The sequence below is a fragment of the Camelus bactrianus genome, chromosome 16 (genome assembly GCF_048773025.1).
Source record: "Camelus bactrianus isolate YW-2024 breed Bactrian camel chromosome 16, ASM4877302v1, whole genome shotgun sequence".
NCBI classification, from domain to species: domain Eukaryota; kingdom Metazoa; phylum Chordata; class Mammalia; order Artiodactyla; family Camelidae; genus Camelus; species Camelus bactrianus.
Genome location: NC_133554.1, coordinates 323,231 through 340,495, shown reverse-complemented (window position 1 = coordinate 340,495; position 17,265 = coordinate 323,231). Strand labels below are relative to the sequence as shown.

Below are 17,265 nucleotides of genomic sequence, written 5' to 3'. Positions count from 1 at the left end.
AGCTGGTTGGGGACCAGGACCCACAAGGTGCAGAGCGTCAACTGCAGGTGACTAGCTGGGGGCACCTGGTGTCACCCCCTGGACAGGTGGCCCGCCAGCATCTCTGCAGGCGGGAGACAGGCTGACACCCGGCCACCACTTGGCAAGATGCAATGGACACCCCGTCACCTGGGGTTCTGCTCCCCGAAATGTGTGCCCGAACCAGGTCAGCCAACGCTCAGCTTCCTGGAGCTCACAGAGCACGGAGCAATGTGTTACACCACACGGGGAGGAGGCATCAGAGAAGCCATGGACGCCGTACAAGACAGGCTGGGTCCACACCAAACAGATGATGGAAAAGAAGAGGAAATGGAGGAAAAGGGAGGGGGCGGCTCTGGAAGAAAAATGACTGAGGAGACAAAGCAGCGCCGTGTGGCCCTTGCTGGATTCCGATCAGGGGAGGCAGCTGTGAAAACCTCTCAGGACAAAGGGAAACCCGACCACGGACGAGATGGTAGACGATGCCGCGGGATTACCACTGGGTCTCCGAGGAATGAAGGACAGTCTGTGAGAGGAGGCCCATCTTCTCTGCCGGCGTCTCGAAGGGGGCCTGTCGCCCGCAGGAGGTTCGGGGAGAGAGGGTGCAGGAAGCAGGCAGCAGTGTGAATGGGCTGCCTCGCTGGATGTCCCAGGGGTCCCCACTTCACTCTACTTTTAACCTTTCTCTGAGTTTTGAATTTTTCACAATAAAAAGTTTTGAGGAGGAAAATTTTTTCATGGAAAACAGGTCTCCCCACAAAGGGTTGGGGACTCTTACTGTGAAAAAACCACTGTTCTCTTCTACAAAACGGGTTTCGTTGAAGCCCTGGGTATCGAGCATTTCTGAGAAATCAGCACAAACCGGAGCCACGCAGGAAATTCAGCACCTCTGAGGCGTGTGCGTAAACCGCACTCATGAGAAGCGAGGCCTTCGCCGCATTGCTACGAAGTGTCCTTCCTTGGAGACTCTTGCTTTCGTCTTGCCTCTGGGACTCTCCCAGAGAAGGCTCAGCTGCTTGGCCTGGGGGGCGGTGCGGGGAGACACACAAGGGCCCGGCGAGGAGGGCGCAGGGTCCTCAGCGCCGGAACCTCGGAACAGAGTGGTTGGAACGTTCCGTCTGGCTGAGGAATTCCGCTTGAGGAACTCAAGCCATTCCACGGGATGTGGAAAAGGTGAAACATGTGCTAAATGAACACAGGTAGTGTGTTCCGAAGAGTGCCCAGAACGCGGTGAGGGCCGTGCGAAGCGATTTTTTTAAAATAATTTTTTTGGGAGAAGGTAATTTGTTTTTTATTCATGTATTTATTTTTAACGGAGGTGCTGGGGGTTGAACCCAGGACCTCGTGTACACGAAGCACGTGCTCTGCCCCTGAGCTACACCCTCCCCCCGAGCTGGTTTTTTTTTTTTTCCTGTTGAACATTTGAAAAAGACAAGAACTCGACTGACAGGATGTATCGAGTGAAAAAAGGAGCACGTAACCAGGGTGTTTAATCTGCATAAGACGTAATTTTGAAAGAAAAAATACGGGGGTGGGGCGAGGGCAAGTCTGCCACCTGGTGTCAGCGGGCCTTGCGGCTGGCTCCTGCCTCCGAGGGGAGAGACGTCCTTCATGCCGGGTTTCCTTCCACCCCTCGTAATTCCTCCATTTAAACTGTTCAAGTGCACATATAACTGACCCAGCTCCCAAACCTGGAGGTAACACGGTGTCTTCACGCCAGTTGAAACCTCCTCAGTCACCTTGACCGTGGAGCTTAAAATTAGAAGCCCCCTCCGCCCCCGCGGGACACGGCTCAGAAAGGGCTGGTTTCAGAATGAGGTTCAGAAACCTCGACACCTGCTCGGAGGGGGCCCCGCTCACAGGGGAGCCGTTTTCAGGGCCCCGTCACACGAGGGTGACAATTCTTGCTTGTTGGGGGCACACAGGGTGGGAGGGGTCCCAATGCTGCCGTCCTGTTTGAGCTTCAAGTCCATCCGGTGTTCAGGGGAAAGTGAGACCCACAGAGATTGAACTTCACTCCAGAGACCCCTGGCTTGCTCTGTCTCAGGTAACAACCTAACGTCCAGCAGAAGAGGCGGAAGAGAAGCGTGCAGGTCCCACCTGCGCGGCCCTTTTGTACGGAGCTCAGGAACAGGCCAAATGAATCCGTGGTGACAGAAGTCACAACGGGGGCTACTCTGGGCGGGGTGGTCGGGCGTGCTGCCCCGGAGGGGGCCTGCGGGGCCTCCCAGGGCCACAAGTGTCCTAGGTCTCGGCCTAGGGAGTCCTGCCTGGGCGTGCACGCGGTAAACAGCCTGCCCACCGAGCACGCGTGCCTTTCACAGCACGTCAGTTCACCTCTAATCAAAGAAAACAGAAAGCAAATAAACCCGTCGTTCGTAAGCAGCGCTTGAACAACAGCACGACCAAGCCGTGATCAGCACGGCGACGCCGGGAACCCGACCCCTCAAGTCTTGGTGGCCCAGAAGTCAGGTTGGGTTTGCTCTCATTTCGTGCCTAGCCTCTGCTGGCATTAAAACTTCAAAGTGTTGCCTCCTTGAGTGGGACCGTGCGTGTGGCTTCGCAGACAGCAGTCAGTCCAGTGGGTCTGTTTCTGGAAGGCACCATCTGCTTGACAGAGACAGGCTTTCGGTCGGAGCGCACCCCTGGGAGCCCGCTGCTTTGCGAGGTGGGGAGCCCCCCGGGCCTGGGGGTGTGCAAACACAGGCAAGGAGGGCGCAGAGAGGGTGGCCAACAGTGACGCGGGGTGGCCCCCTTTCAACAGGCAGAAGGCTGCTGGCACCAGCACCTGTGACAGCCCGGCTCACACATCCCCCAGCAGCCCAGCTGTGGGCTGGTTCCTCTTCACTGACACAAGTGACATGCGTCTCCTCCATGTAAGAATTCAAACGTCACAATAGGGCTGGGGCCCCCTGACTTGACATTCCCCCGGCTTTGGGGGACCCTCGTGCGCCTGTGCTCCCGGTGACGTTTCCAGCCGAGGGTCGGGGTGGGATCTGCGTGTGACCTGACCCTGGCAGGCTGCCCTCCAAACAGTGGTACCGACACGCTCCCTCCCGCAGGACCAGTTCACGTCTCCCTCAATGTTACCAAACGTTGAGACTTGCCAACCTGGTGGACAAAAGTCAGTTTTTCATTTTGCTAAAGTTGCGTTTCTCTGGTTATTGATGCAATTGGGCGTTTTGGTATCTCCTCTCCTGTGGTGCTCCCCCCAACCCCGCTCCCGCCCTCACTCGGCCCCAGCTCTCCCCGGAAGGCCTTCTTCTTTCCCTCCACCCACCAGATTCCTCCCCATCTCTCAGAGCTTCCTTCCCAAACACCTCGGACTTCCTGTGACTTCTGACCCTGGCTCACTCCAGCCCCATCCCCGCAGAGGCTGGAAAGACATCAGTGAAGTTTCGATGTATCACAAGGTGACCATCTACTGAGACTATGTGCCCAGAACCTGCTCTAAGGCTTTCACTGTGCACCCCTTCCATTCTCATAACAACCCTGGGAGACTTTACAAAAGAGAAAACAGAGGCACAAAGAAGTTAAGTAAATCTCCACCAAGGCTTCAGCTTCAAACCCAGTCGGCCTGGCTCTGGGGTCAGCCTCTCAAGGGCTTTGATAGGGCTCAGGGAGCACAGAGAACAGCTAACCTGGCCTGGGGCAGTCACGGACGGCTCCCTGGAGGAGGTGACACCTGAGCTGAGCCTGGAGAAGGAGCAAGAGGAGATGACGGGGCAATTAAAGGGGAAATGTTTAGGGAGAGGGAACGGCCCTGAGCAATGCTTGGAGCCTGGAGAGCTGGTCCACCCTGGCTGCGGCCTGGGGGTGTGCGCCCGTGGGCAGCGTGCCCTGGGGGCTCCGCAGACAGTGCCCGGCGGGACTCCTGGAGCACTGGGCCAGGTCCACCACCTCGGCTCCCGAGTCGAGCAAAGCACGCAGGCGCGGGGTGGGAGGGGGCCCTGATTTACATCCTGCAGGTGGGGGGAAACCCAGGAAGTGCAGCCCAGGCACGACTAAGATCTCAGGCTAATAATAAACGTCTTGAGTGATGAGCGGCCTGGGCCGGAGCAGGCGCAGCGGCCGGAGCCAGGCGGGCCAGGAGGAGTGGGGTGAGTGGGCGCACGGAGGGCCGGGCCTGGGGCCGCGCGAGGGTCTGGGGGGGCAGTGGGCGCAGCGGCCACCGCAGATGGGCAGGCTCGGCGGTCCCGGGGCCTCCCCGCGCCCTGCACGTGGAGAGCTCTGAGTCTAGGGGCCTCGGGGGTCTGGCCTTGCTTTCCCGGGGGGCAGCGCGAGGCCGGAGGGTGAGCCACACGGGCAGGGGATCCCCTGACCTCCCGCCCCAAGCTGGCCCTGGGCCCACGGCCAAAGCAGCCAGGGCTTTTAGAAACATTTACTTTGAAGTTGACACTGATGCAAACGTAGAGAGTTTAAGGAGCCCCCTGCCACCTTCGACACTCCCCGAGCCCCGCTGGAGCGATCGCTTTAGACACGGTTCCGAACGTCGCACTTCGGACTTGTGGATAGCTCAGTATTTCTCTCCTCAAAACAAAGACTCTTAAAAAACAAAACTGCAGAAAGCCATCGCGCCGTGACGACTTCTGGGAACAACCCCTTGGGCTCACCGAGCCGCCCGCGTTCGGACACCCCCGACGCCTCGTCAGCGTCCTTCCCAGCCGGTTTGTCCAAGTCCCTCCCGGGTACGTCTTCACGTTCCTGCCCCATCTTATTTTTCCCCTTGCTGTTTATTTGTTGAAGAAATTGGATCATTTATTCTGTAGAATTTTTATCAGGGCAGTTTTGAAGCTTTGTTCCAAGGCCCAAACCTGGAGGAGTAGCTTACAGCAGACGAGAGGGTCCAGGCCCCTCGCTGCGCAGGTGGGACCCGCGGCCAGGCCCCCACGGCACTCCTGCTGCTCCGCCCCAACGTGGGGGGGGGCACGTCTCTCCTGTGACTCCCTTCGTGCGGAACAGTCACGTCCCCAGACGTGTCCCCAGCTAAGGGCTCAAACGCACAAGACTTCTGAGAGGGCTGGACCTGGCAGGGACCGGGAGTCGGGAACCTGTCGGAATGGTGACCTGGCGTGACCGAGGCTGCCTGGGGCAGCGGTCAGGCCTGGCCGACTCCCCTTGCCCACCGACTCGCTGTGTGACCTTGGATGAGCCCCTTCATCTCTCTGAGCTCCATTTCTTTGGTCATAAAGTGAAGGAGAGCCTCTGTCCCTGGAAAAACACAGACGGGCTTTGGAGCCGCCTGAGCCCTTTCTGAGAGCCACAGCAAAGGCTCTGACAAGGGCTGCAGTTACAGCAACTTTGCTTTTCTCTAACCCAGCGATTTTCAAACTGCTTCGACCACAAAGGTCTCCCTCGGTACAGCACCCACAGAAGCAGGCACGCGAGGGGGCGCAGGCAAAGGAGAGCTGGGGGCGAGCCCCGTCCGCAAACCCAGGCCGGGAGAGCCCCCTCGCCCCTGCGGTCAACAGACCTGTTCTGAGCTCTTCCTCCAGCCTGGCCACTGTCCCTCTTGGTGTCTTCCTGCCCCTCCCTGGGGCTGGTGACGGTTCGGGATTTTACGTAGGTCCAGGTGGCGGTGGAGAAGGGCTGGGCAGGGAGAGGCACACTTGGGTCAGCTGGGCGTCTGCCATGAGTCCCCGCCAGGCCCAGGTCCTGGTGGCTTCCTGACCGCGACGGGTCTCGGAGGCTCCCGAGGCTGCCCGTGTCCGCCTGGCCGTCGCTTCACAGGGTCTCTCCCTCCCATCTCCCCAGAAAGGAAGGAAAAGGAGGAAGGGGTCAGGGCTCTCTTTTCAGTTTTGCTGGGTCCTCTTCTTTTTAAATTTGCTTTTTGAAAAGATAGTAGCCACATGTTGGAAGCCCAGAAAGTACAGAAAGGTGTATAGTACAGTCCCCCTTTCCTCCTGGGCCTCCAGCTGCCCCGGCGCAGCCATCTCCTTTAAATGCTGAAGAAGAGTTGACGTACAGTAACCCTATATATGTTACAGGTGCACAAAATAGCGAGCCACAATTTTTAAAGGTTAAACCCCACTTGTAGTTTTTAGAAAGCACCCGCTGCATTCCCAGGCAGTGCAGCGTCTCCCTGCCACTCATGTTCCACCTAACAGTGGGCGCCCCTTAGTCCCCGCCCCCTGCCGCTCCCCTCCCTCTCCCCGCTGGAAACACTGCTCTGTCTGCGTCTGCTTCTGTTTGTTATGCTCACTCGTTTGCTGCATTCTTAGATTCCACCTAGAAGTGCTATCATACAGTGCTTGTCTCTCCCTGACTTACTCCACTGAGCATACCGCCCTCCAAGTCCATCCATGTTGCTGCAACTGGCAGAATTTCCTTCTTTGTCGTGGCTGAGTAGTGAGAACAGACAGCTTTGTTAAGGTCGTTCACATTCCATAGGGTTCACCCATTTCAAGTGTGCAATTCGGTATTTTTAGTGTATTTACAGAGTTGTGCAACCATCACTACAATCTAATTTTAGAGTGTTTGCATCACCCCACAAAGAACCCTTGTCCCCCCTGCCCCAGCCCTAGGCCACCACTAATCTGCTGTCTGTCTCTGTAGATCCGTCCATCTTGGACACGTTATAAAAATGGAGTGTGCTGTTTGATGACAGGCCTCTTCCACTCAGCACAAGGCTTCTGGGGCCCACCCACGTTGCAACGTGCGTCAGCCCCGCAGGCCGTCCTGGGGCCCAGCAATACCCCACTTGATGGAGAGGTCGCATTTTGTTTGTCTGCTCATCGGTTGGTGGACTTCGGGTTGTTTCGAAGGTGAAGTGCTGCTGTGAATGTTCGTGTACAAGTATTTAGACGGACATGTTTGCATTTCTCTTGGGGGTGGAGTTGCCGGGTCAACAGTCATTCTGTGCTTAATGTTTTGAGGAACTGCCACGCTGTTTTCCAAAGTGGCTGTGCCGCTTTCAGAACCCCACTTAGTACGCGAGGGTCCCCTCTCTCCACCTGCTTGTCGTTGCCCATTTTTCCGTCACAGCCACCCCAGCAGGTGTCTCGGTGTGGCCTGCTTGCGTCTCTCATGCGTGACTAGGCCTCTTCCCGTGTGCTCGTTAGCCATTCAGGTAACCCTTCTGGAAGCACGTCTCTTTACTCCCTAACCCATTTGTAAATTGGGCTGTTTATCTTTTCATGGTTCAGTTGGGAGAGTTCTTTATCTACTCCGGACAGAAATCCCTCATCAGACACGTGACTTGCAAGTACTTCCTCCAAGTCTGTTTTTATCTTTTTATTTTCTTGATGGTGTTTCGTGAAACACAAAAGGTCTTGATTTGGATGAAGTGCAACCTCTCAATCTCTCCAACCCCTTGTGCACTTGGTATCATTGCCTAGCCCCAAATCAGGACGATAAATCCTATTTTCCTCTAAAAGTTGTCAGGCACCCGTCGGCCCGCGATCCAGCCTGAGTTAATCCCCGCGTGTGGTGTGAGGTCGGGCTCCACACGCGTACTCGCGCACCTGGCTACCCAGCTGTCTCAGCACCACCCGCTGGCGGCTTTCTCCGCTGAGTTTTCTTGGTGCTCTTGTTGGAAATCAGTTGGCTGTAAATGTTAGATTCCAAATTCCACTGTGTCCTTCGCCAGCACCACACTGTCCTCTTTGCTGTTGGTTTGCAGTAAGTTTTGAAACTGGGAAGTGTGAGTCCTCCAACTTTGTTCTCGTCCAAGGGTTCAGCTCTTCTGGGTGTTTGCCCTTCCCTGTGATTTTAGGATCAGCTCGTCAAACTTTGCGGAAACGTCAGCTGGCATTTTGGGGCTGCGCTGGATCACTGCTGGCTTAGCAATGTTAAGTCTTTCAGTCCGTGAATAGAGGATGTCCTGTCTGTTTGGGTTTTCCTTCATTCCTTTCAGGAGTGTTGGTGGTTTTCAGCGTACAGGCTTTGTACTTCTTCTGCCACACTTATTTCTAAATCCTCTGTTTAGGCCCCGTTTCTGGTTTCTTATGTCTCCTCACAGAGTCCTTTCACCGTAAGTGTAGATTAGGGCTTCCCTCCCTTTTGCAAAAAGGAAGGAAGGAGGGGAGCCTTTGAGTCATGCTTCTATGGACCTTGTTTTGTTTTTATTTCTATTTTCCCACTCAGTACATCCTGGAGTTTTTTCCAAAGCAATACGTGAAGAGCATCTTCATTCCTTTTTGTAGCTGCATAATAACCCTGTGTATGTGTATACAATCCACTCCGCCAGCCCCGTCGATGGACGTCGGGGTTATTCACAGTCTTCTGCTATTACAGACGTTGCTGAGTGAATGCATCACTTTGCACCCTGAGATGAAGCACCGAGCTGAGTCACTGAATCAGCACGGAACCCATCGGCCGCCTTGACAGATGTCACCGAAACGCCCACCCTCCGAGGGGAGGCGGTGGTCCTCTCCTTCTGACCTTGCCGTCAGGAGGTGGGGTTAAACTTCCGGGTTTTAACACGCTGCTGGGGGCGGACGCTGTGCGCGGGGTCTGCCTTTGCCCGCCTCTGGGGAACGAGGCCAGGTCCCCTCGTGCTGCTCCCGCCCGTGACGCTGGCCCAGTTTTCTGTTGGGAGCTGTCTTCTCCTTTCTGTTCACTCTTCAGGGATGAGTTGTGAAGGCTTTGCTCTCACTTTTCATTTACCTCTGGACTTTCCCGAAGGTGCCCTTGGCCACGCAGAAGCTGTCTGATTGTTCTGTGCGGGGCGCTTTATGCCCTCTCATCTTGCAGACTCTGGATTTGGGGTCACAGCCAGAAAGGCCTTTCACACTCCAACATTACAAAGAAGTTCGGGACGGTTTCTTGTTTAGAAGTTTTTATAATTTTATTCTTTTCCACATTGAACTCTTTTTTGGTTTTTAAATTATTATTTTCTTAAGTTCTTTTTGGGGGGATTAGGGTTTAATTAATTGATTAGCTTACAGAGGTGGTGCTGGGGACCGAACCCAGGATCTCGTGCTGCTAGGCTTGCGCTCTGCCACCGGAGCTCTTGGGTTGGGCAGTTTTTTGTTTTGTTTTTAATTTAGGGGAAATCATTTTCCAGCCCAGTCACTTTGTGCCAAGAATCCTTTCCTCTAAGTTTTGAAAGCAAAAACCCGGATCTCTGCTCCCCGGCCCTGCCGCAGGACACCTCTGCCCCGAGTCCTCTGGGGAGGGAGGGGATGCTGAGGGCGGGCAGAACAACTCAGACAGCGTCCCAGCCAGCTGTCCAACGCCGTGCAGAACGGGGATCGGGTCCCGCCCCGCAGGCCGCTACTGAGGACAGCTCTGTGTAAGGTGCTCAGCCATCTGCGAGCATCTGTCGAGGACATACTGAGCGCCTGCGGTTACGGAAGGAGGCACTGGGCTCAGATGGATGAGACACTGCAGAGGGGCAGGCTCCCCCAAGTGTCAAGTCACGAGACCAGAAACATCTCCAGGCAGAGGCTCAGGCCACAGAACCGCCGGGAAGGCACACCTGAGACAGCTCAGGGCAGGCAGGTGACATGGAGGCTGTGGGGACAAGCGTCTCTGGGCGGCTGTGGTGTCAGAGCTCCAGGTGGGGGCCTGGGGGCAGTTCCCAGGCCTGGAGTGCGAGTTTGGTGATACCACTACCATTACTACTAATACAACTGGGGAATGATTTAATTAATCCACTGTATTTTAAACTTCTTGTATCGGGGGTGGGGACGGTACAGCTCAGCAGCAGAGCGTGTGCTTGACACGCATGAGGCCTGGGGTTCAGTCCCCAGTGCCTCCTCTAAAATAAATAAATAAACCCAATTACCACCCTCCTCCGAAGAAAAACACCTAAAAAAAATTAAACCAGTTATATCTGAACAACTACCATTTGGCAACCGCATCCTGTGCACGTCCTCGAGGAAAGCCCCTCTGAGAACGAGGGAAGTCGAGGCTGTGCTGCCCGGCTCCCAAGGCGGCCGGGCGGTGACTCAGAGCCGCGCCGTGCCCACCGCCACGGCTGCTCTCACGCACTCTGTCACTGAACCGTGGCAAATCGGTTTTCAGAATGAGCCAACGGGAGGCAGAAATTACGGCAGGGAGAAACGGTCCCCCTACCTCTCCGCTCCTCCTCCCTGATCGCAGTGACCGTGAACCAGCCCAGTGACTCTCCCACGTGCTGCCCAAGAGCTGAGGCGGCCAAAGCCCCCTCGGACGCCCCCACCCCCAGGGCTCAAGGACAGACCATCCTCTCTGTTGCCAGTCTGCCCCCAAATGCAGCTCTGTTCTGCCCCCTCCTCTGCCAGCTCTGTCCTGTCACCGCGTGTTCACTGACCATTGTCTAACGCTGCATCCCGCTCGTGGGGGAGTAACTACAGGTCAGGAGGCATAACTCGAGTCTGAGTGCCGCACAGACAGCTGTTCACGTGGTTAGGACGACGCGTTTGTTCACAGCCGATCGCGCGATTCCCTGGATGTCTCCCTGACTCCCGCCCAGGTCCGGGCAGGTCCAGCCCATCACTGGTCAAACCTACTCGCTTACCCACGGTCCCCTGTTTTCACCAGGGCGGTTCCTCCCTCTCTTCCCTGATTCAGCTGGGGCAGGGCTCCCCTCGGCCGCCAGGCCACGTCCTGGGACTCCCTTCACCATCATTCTGAGAATTCTACCTTCATCTCTTGGCTGAGACGGACCCTGCTTTCCCTCTCCTCCCACTGCTGAAAACCCGCCGACCATCTGCGGAGAGCTCATTTCCCCGCTCTGCCCCACCCCTCTGGCCTTCCTTTCTGTCTTGATTCCAGGATCACACTGTTTACTTCAGCTCTGCAGTAAGTTTTGAAACCAGAAGCATGAGTCCTCCGACTCTGTTCTTCCTCGGGGTGGTCTTGACTAGTCAGGATCAGAAGAACTGCGGGGATGGGTTTTCTACTTGTACAAAAATGTCCTGGGATTTTGTTGCTTTGGGTTGTGCTGACAGCTTAACGATATTAAGTCTTCCGATCCGTGAACCTGGGATGTCTTTTATTTAGGTCTTCTTTAATCTCAGCAACGTTTCCTACTTTCAGGGTTTACTTCTTTTACCCCCTTGGTTAAATTCATTCCTAAGCATTTTATTAATTTTTATGCCTTTGTCAATGAATCTGTTTCCTTAATTTCCTTTTAGGATTGGTCATTTAAGTATATGTAAATGCAGCTGATTCTTGTGTGTTAATTTTGTATCTGCAACTCTGCTGCTTTTTTTTGTTATCTTTCACAGTTTCTTGGGTGTGAAGTTTTTAGAGATCTTACATATAAGATCATGTCGTCTGTGACCAGAGATAATTTTACTTTCTCCTCTCCAGTTTGGATACCTGTATTTCTTTTTCTTGCCTAATTGCTGTGGCTAGAACTTCCAATGCTAGTTGCATTGAAGTAGTAAAGTGGGGATTCTTGTCTTGTTACTGATCTTGGGGGAGAGCCTTTCCATCTTTCCCCTCTGAGTACAGTGTTAACTGTGGGATTTTCATGTGTGTCTTTTACCATGTCGAGAAAGTTCTATTCTATTCTGACGTTCCTAGGTCATGAAAAGTTGCTGAATTTTGTTAAATGCTTTTTCTACATCAAGATGATCATGCAGTTTTCCCCTTAATTCTTCTAATGTGGGCAATACTGCATCAATTGGTTTTCATACGTTGAACCATCATTACATCCTGGGAATGAATCCCACTTGATTGTAGTGTATGATCCTTTCGATATAGTGTTGGATTTGACTGCCTAATATTTTGTTGGGACTTTTTAAATCTGTATCATAAGGAATATTGGTCTGCATGTTTCTTTTCTTTATGTCTTTACTTGGCTTTGAGATCAGTGTGAATCTGACCTCGTGGAATGAGTTAGGAAGTGCTCCCTCTTCAATTTTTTTTTTTGAGAGTCTGAGAAGGATCAGTGTTAATTCTTAAGTGTCTGGCAGACTTCACCAGTGACGACATCTGGCCATATGAGTTTCTTCTTCTTGGTCAGTCTAGCTAAGGGTTTGTCAATTTTGTGAATCTATTCAAAAACTTTCGGCTTTGTTGATTTTCTCTATGACAGCTTTTCTGTTCTCTACTTCATTTATCTCTGCTCTAACCTTTATTATTTCTTTCCTTATTCCAGCTTTGGGTTTAGTTTGCTTTCCCTTTTCTATTTCCTCATGGTACACAGGTATCATAGGTTATGATCTGAGAAATTCTTCTGTTTTGGTGTTTGCATTTATAGCTGTAAACTTCCCTCTTAGCATTACTTCCACTGTAGCCCATAACTTTTTTTTTTTTTAATTTGGGCAGGGGAGGAAATTAGGGTCCATAACTTTTGGCACGTCTTGTTTTCATTTTCATTTATCTCAAGATATTTTCTAATTTCGCTCGTGAATTCTTCTTTGACCCACTGGTTGTTTAAGAGTGTGTTGTTTAATTTCCACATATTTGTGAACTTTCCAGTTTTCCTTCTGTTATTTTCAGTTTCATTCCATTTTGATCAGAAAAGATACTTTGAATTATTTTAATCTTTTAAAACCAGTTAAGACTTATTTTGTGACCTAACATGTGGTCTGTCCTGGAGACTGCCCTCTGGACACCTAAGAAGAATGAGCAATCCGCTGTTGTTGGGCACAGTGTTCTGTATGTGTCTGTAATACGTTTGGCTTATAGTGCTGTTCAAGTCCTCTTTTCCTTATTGGTCTTTTGTCTGGTTCTTCCACCCAGGACTGAAAGTGGGGTATTGAAATATCCAAATATTATTACAGAACTATCTATTTCTTCCTTCAGTTACATCAGTCTTTGTTTCATGTGTTTGGGCTCTATTGTTATGTGTATATATGTTTATAATTGTTATATCTTCTTGTTGTATCAAACTTTTAATCGGTGTATCTCATCTTTCTTTGTCTCTTGTCATCTCTTTTGATTTAAAGTACTTTGCTGGACAATAATACAGCCACCTCAGCTCTCTCTTGGTTATTATTTGTGTGAGCGATATTTGTCCACTGTTTGACTTTTAGGCTCTTCGTGTCCTTTTATCTAAAGTAAGTCCCCTGTAGACAGCATATAGATGAATACTGTTTTTTTTTAAATCCAATCCGCCAGTTTTTGCTTTTTACAATGGCAGAGTTTAGTTCATTTATATTAATGTGATTACTGATAAAGAAGGGTTTACTTCTGTCACTTACCTGTTTTCTGTATGTCTTACATGTTTTTTGTTCCTCAATTCCTCCACTACTGTCCTTTTTAAAATTTAGTTGATTACTTGTAGTATGCCATTTTGAGTCCCTTTTTCTTTCAGTTTCTGTATTTTTGAAGTAATTTTCTTAGTGGTTACCCTGGGTATTACAATTAATATCTTAAATCTGTAACAACTTAGTTTCAATAATACTAACTTAGTTTCACTTAGAAACACTCTGTTCCTGCACCTCCGTCCCTTCCTGTTTGTATTGATGTTGTCTTGGATTACCTCTTTATACACTGCATGCCCGTTAACAAAGGTTTATAACCATTGTTCGTGCACTGGCCCATTAAACCATACAGGAAGAAAGAGGAGTTACAAACCTCACAAACAGCGCGACACAGGTGTTTCTATTTGCCTGTGTCGTTACCTTTACCAGTGCTCCTTATTTTTTCTCATGACTTCAAGTTACAGTCTATTGTACTTTCATTTCTGCATGAAAGGCTCCCTTTAGCGTTTCTTGTAGGACAAGTCTGCTCATAATGAACTCCCCCAGCTCTTGCTTATCTGGAAATATCTTAATTTCTCCCTCATTCTTATAAGACAGTTTTGCTGTGTATGCAATTATTGGTTAATAGGTTTTTTTTTTTTAACATTTTCTATTGATTTATAATCATTTTACAATGTTGTGTCAAATTCCAGTGTTCAGCACAATTTTTCAGTCATACATGGACATATACACACTCCTTGTCACATTTTTTTCTCTGTGAGCTACCATAACGTTTTGTGTATATTTCCCTGTGCTATACAGTATAATCTTGTTTATCTATTCTACAATTTTGAAATCCCAGTCTTTCCTTCCCCACCTTCCGCCCCCCTGGCAACCACAAGTCTGTATTCTCTGTCTATGAGTCTATTTCTGTCCTGTATTTACGCTTTGTTTTTGTTTGTTTGTTTTTTAGATTCCACATATGAGCGATCTCATATGGTGTTTTTCTTTCTCTTTCTGGCTTACTTCGCTTTAATAGGGTTTTTTTTTTTTTTTTTTTTTTTTTTACACTTTGGGGATTTTAAACACATCAGCCCACTTCTGGCCTCCATGGTTTTGGAGGAGAAATCAGCTGACACTTGTACTGAGGACCCCCTGTTGATGACGACTGTTCCTTTGTTGCTACCGTCACAGTTCTTTGTCTTTGGGTTTCCGCAGTTTTATTACAATGTGTCTCAACGTGGGTCTTTTTGAGTTTATTCTGCTTGCAGTTCATGGAGAATCTTGAACACGTATATTCATGTCTTTCCTAAGATTTGGGAAGTCTTCAGCCATTATTTCTTCAAATATATATATTCTGCCCTTTCTCTCTTCTCTTTGGAATTTCTATACGCATGTGGTGGCATATTTGATGGGCTCCCACAAGTTCCCTCAGGTTCTGTTCATTTTTCCTCATTCTTTTTTATGTCTGCTTCTCATACTAAATAATTCTAATAGTCTTGTCTCCAGGTTCACTGCTCTTTCTTCCCTCCTGCCGTTGAACCCCTCTACAGAGTTTATTCATTTCAGTTATTGGGCTTCTCAGTTCCAGACTTTATGTTTTTTTCCATTTTTAATAGACTATTTCTAGAGTTGTTTTGGGTTCACAGAAAAATTGAGTGGAATTTACAGAGAGTCCCCACATACCCACCCCTACACACACATGCACAGCCTCCCTCACTGTCAACATCCTGCACTAAAGTGGCAATCCGTGACAACTGAGTAACATACATCATTGTCAGTACATCGTTATCTGGCCATTCTGCCCAAGGAAATCTACAGACTTAATGCCATCCCTATCAAACTACCCAGGACATTATCCCCAGAACTAGAACAAACAATCCTAAAATTTCTATGGAATCAAAAAAGACCCAGACATGCCAAAGCAATACTGGAAAAAAAAAAGAACGAAGCTGGAGGAATAACCTTCCCAGATGTCAGACAACACTACAGAGCTACAGTAATCAAAACAGCACGGTATTGGCATAAAAACAGACATATGGATCAATGGAACAGAACAGAGAGCCCAGAAATAAACCCACAGACAAAGGAGGCAAGTATATACAATGGAGAAAAGACAGTCTCTTTAGCAAGCAGTGCTGGGGAAAAACTGGACAGCTACATGTAATCCAATGAAGTTAGAACACTCCCTCACACCATAGACAAAAATAAACGCAGAATGACTTAAAGACTTAAATATAAGACAAGACACAAGAAATCTGGAAGAAACCACAGGCAAACATTCTCTGACATAAATTTTAGCGATGTTCTCCTAGAGCAGTCTACCCAGGCAATAGAAATAAGAGCAAAAATAAACAAATGGACCTAATTAAACTTATAATCTTTTCCACAGCAAAGGAAACCATAAGCAAAACAAAATGAAAACCCATGGAATGGGAGAAGATATTTGCAAATGATGTGACTGACAAAGGTTTAATTTACAGAATATATAAACAGCTCATACAACTTAATAACAAAAAAACCAAACAACCCAATCCAAAAATGGGCAGAAGATCTAAACAAGCAAGTCTCCAAAGAAGACATACAAATGGTCAGTAGGCACATGAAAAAATGCTCAATACCACTAATTATCAGAGAAACGCAAATCAAAACTACAGTGAGGTGTCACCTCACACCAGCCAGAATGGCCATCATTCAAAAGTCCACAAACGATAAGTGCTGGAGAGGCTGTGGAGAAAAGGGAACCCTCCTTCACTGCTGGTGGGAATGCAGTTTGGTGCAGCCGTTATGGAAAACACTATGGAGATTCCTCAAAAAACTAATAATAGGCTTACCATGTGATCCAGCAATCCCACCCCTGAGTATATACTAGAAAAGTTGAAAACCCAAATTGGAAAAGACACCTGCACCCCAGTGTTCACAGCAGCACTATTTACAACAGCCAAGACATGGAAGCGACCTAAATGTCCGTTGACAGATGACTGGATAAAGAAGTTGTGGTATAATTTATACAGTGGAATACTACTCAGCCATAAAAAAGAATAAAATAATGTCATTTGCAGCAACTTGGATGGACCTGGAGATTGTCATTCTAAGTGAAGTAAGCCAGAAAGAGAAAGAGTGATACCACTCGTACGTGGAATCCAAAAAAAAAAAAAGAAAGAAAGAAAGAAAAAAGAGAACACTAATGAACTCATCTGCAAAACAGAGACTCACAGACTTAGTAAACAATCTTACGGTTATCAAGGGAAAGAGGGTGGGAAGAGACAAATTTGGGAGTTTGAGATTTGCAAAGGTCAACTGCTACATATAAAAATAGATTAAAAAAAAACAAATTTCTCCTGTACAGCACAGGGAACTGTATTTAATACCTTATAGTAACCTTTAATGAGAAAGAATATGAAAACAAATATACGTATATATGTGCATGACTGGGACATTGTGCTGTGCAGCAGAAATTGACACACTGTAACTGACTGTACTTCAATTAAAAAAAACACTATTATCACCCAAAGTCCATAGTTTACATTAGGGTTCACTCTTCGGTGCTTTACTTTCTGTGGGATTTGACAAACCGACAATGACGTTCATTTATCCACCAAGACGGTATCACACAGGAGTTTTGCTGCTCTGCACGACCCCCTATGCTCCACCTTTAGCTCTTCCTCCCACAAACCCCTGACAACCACCAGTCTTCCCACTGTCTCCAGAGTTGTGTTTCCCAGAAGGTCATACAGCTGGAATCACACAGTGTTTAGCATTTTTAGCTTGGCTTCTTTCAGTCAGCAATACACATTTAAGGGTCCTCCATGTCCCCCGGTGGCCCGGCCACTCACTTCTTTTTAGTGCTGAATGAACTCCTCGTTTGGATGCGTCACTGTTCACTTACCCATTCACCTACGGAAGGGCATCTTGGTTGCTGCCAAGTTCTTGGTTCCTGTTTACGACCTCTGTCTCTTTATTTATACTCTCGTCTTTCCAGAAATCATTTTTCTGATTTCCTTTACTTCTTCCTCTTGGTTTCCTTGAGCGCTGTGAGCGTATTTCAGACGGACGGCTTAAAGCCTTTGACTGGCATTTGCAATGTCCAGGCTTCCTCAGGGACAGTCTCTGTCAAACTCTTTTTCTGTGAAGGTGCCACGCTCTCCTGTCCCTTGGAGTTTTGTGGATGTTTTGCCAACTG

General features: G+C 49.3%; 1 protein-coding gene and 1 non-coding gene across 9 annotated transcripts in view; one reads left to right on the top strand and one right to left on the bottom strand.

Annotated features, from left to right (window-relative positions):
* Positions 1–1,331: 1,331 nt before the first annotated feature.
* TRNAT-CGU (transfer RNA threonine (anticodon CGU)) lies at positions 1,332–1,404 on the bottom strand. Its single transcript has one exon. It is a non-coding gene; the product is annotated as a tRNA-Thr (tRNA).
* Positions 1,405–3,298: 1,894 nt separating this feature from the next.
* Positions 3,299–17,265, top strand: part of TNFRSF13B (TNF receptor superfamily member 13B) — a 28,208-nt gene continuing 14,241 nt past the window's right edge. For 2 of the 8 annotated variants that reach the window (XM_045506445.2, XM_045506412.2), the window contains exon 1: positions 3,307–4,118. In XM_045506445.2, the coding sequence (XP_045362401.2) occupies positions 4,058–4,118 (61 nt within the window). In that variant the 5' untranslated portion in view covers positions 3,307–4,057. The other 6 variants (XM_074341929.1, XM_074341927.1, XM_074341930.1 and 3 more) reach the window with 6 other exon arrangements.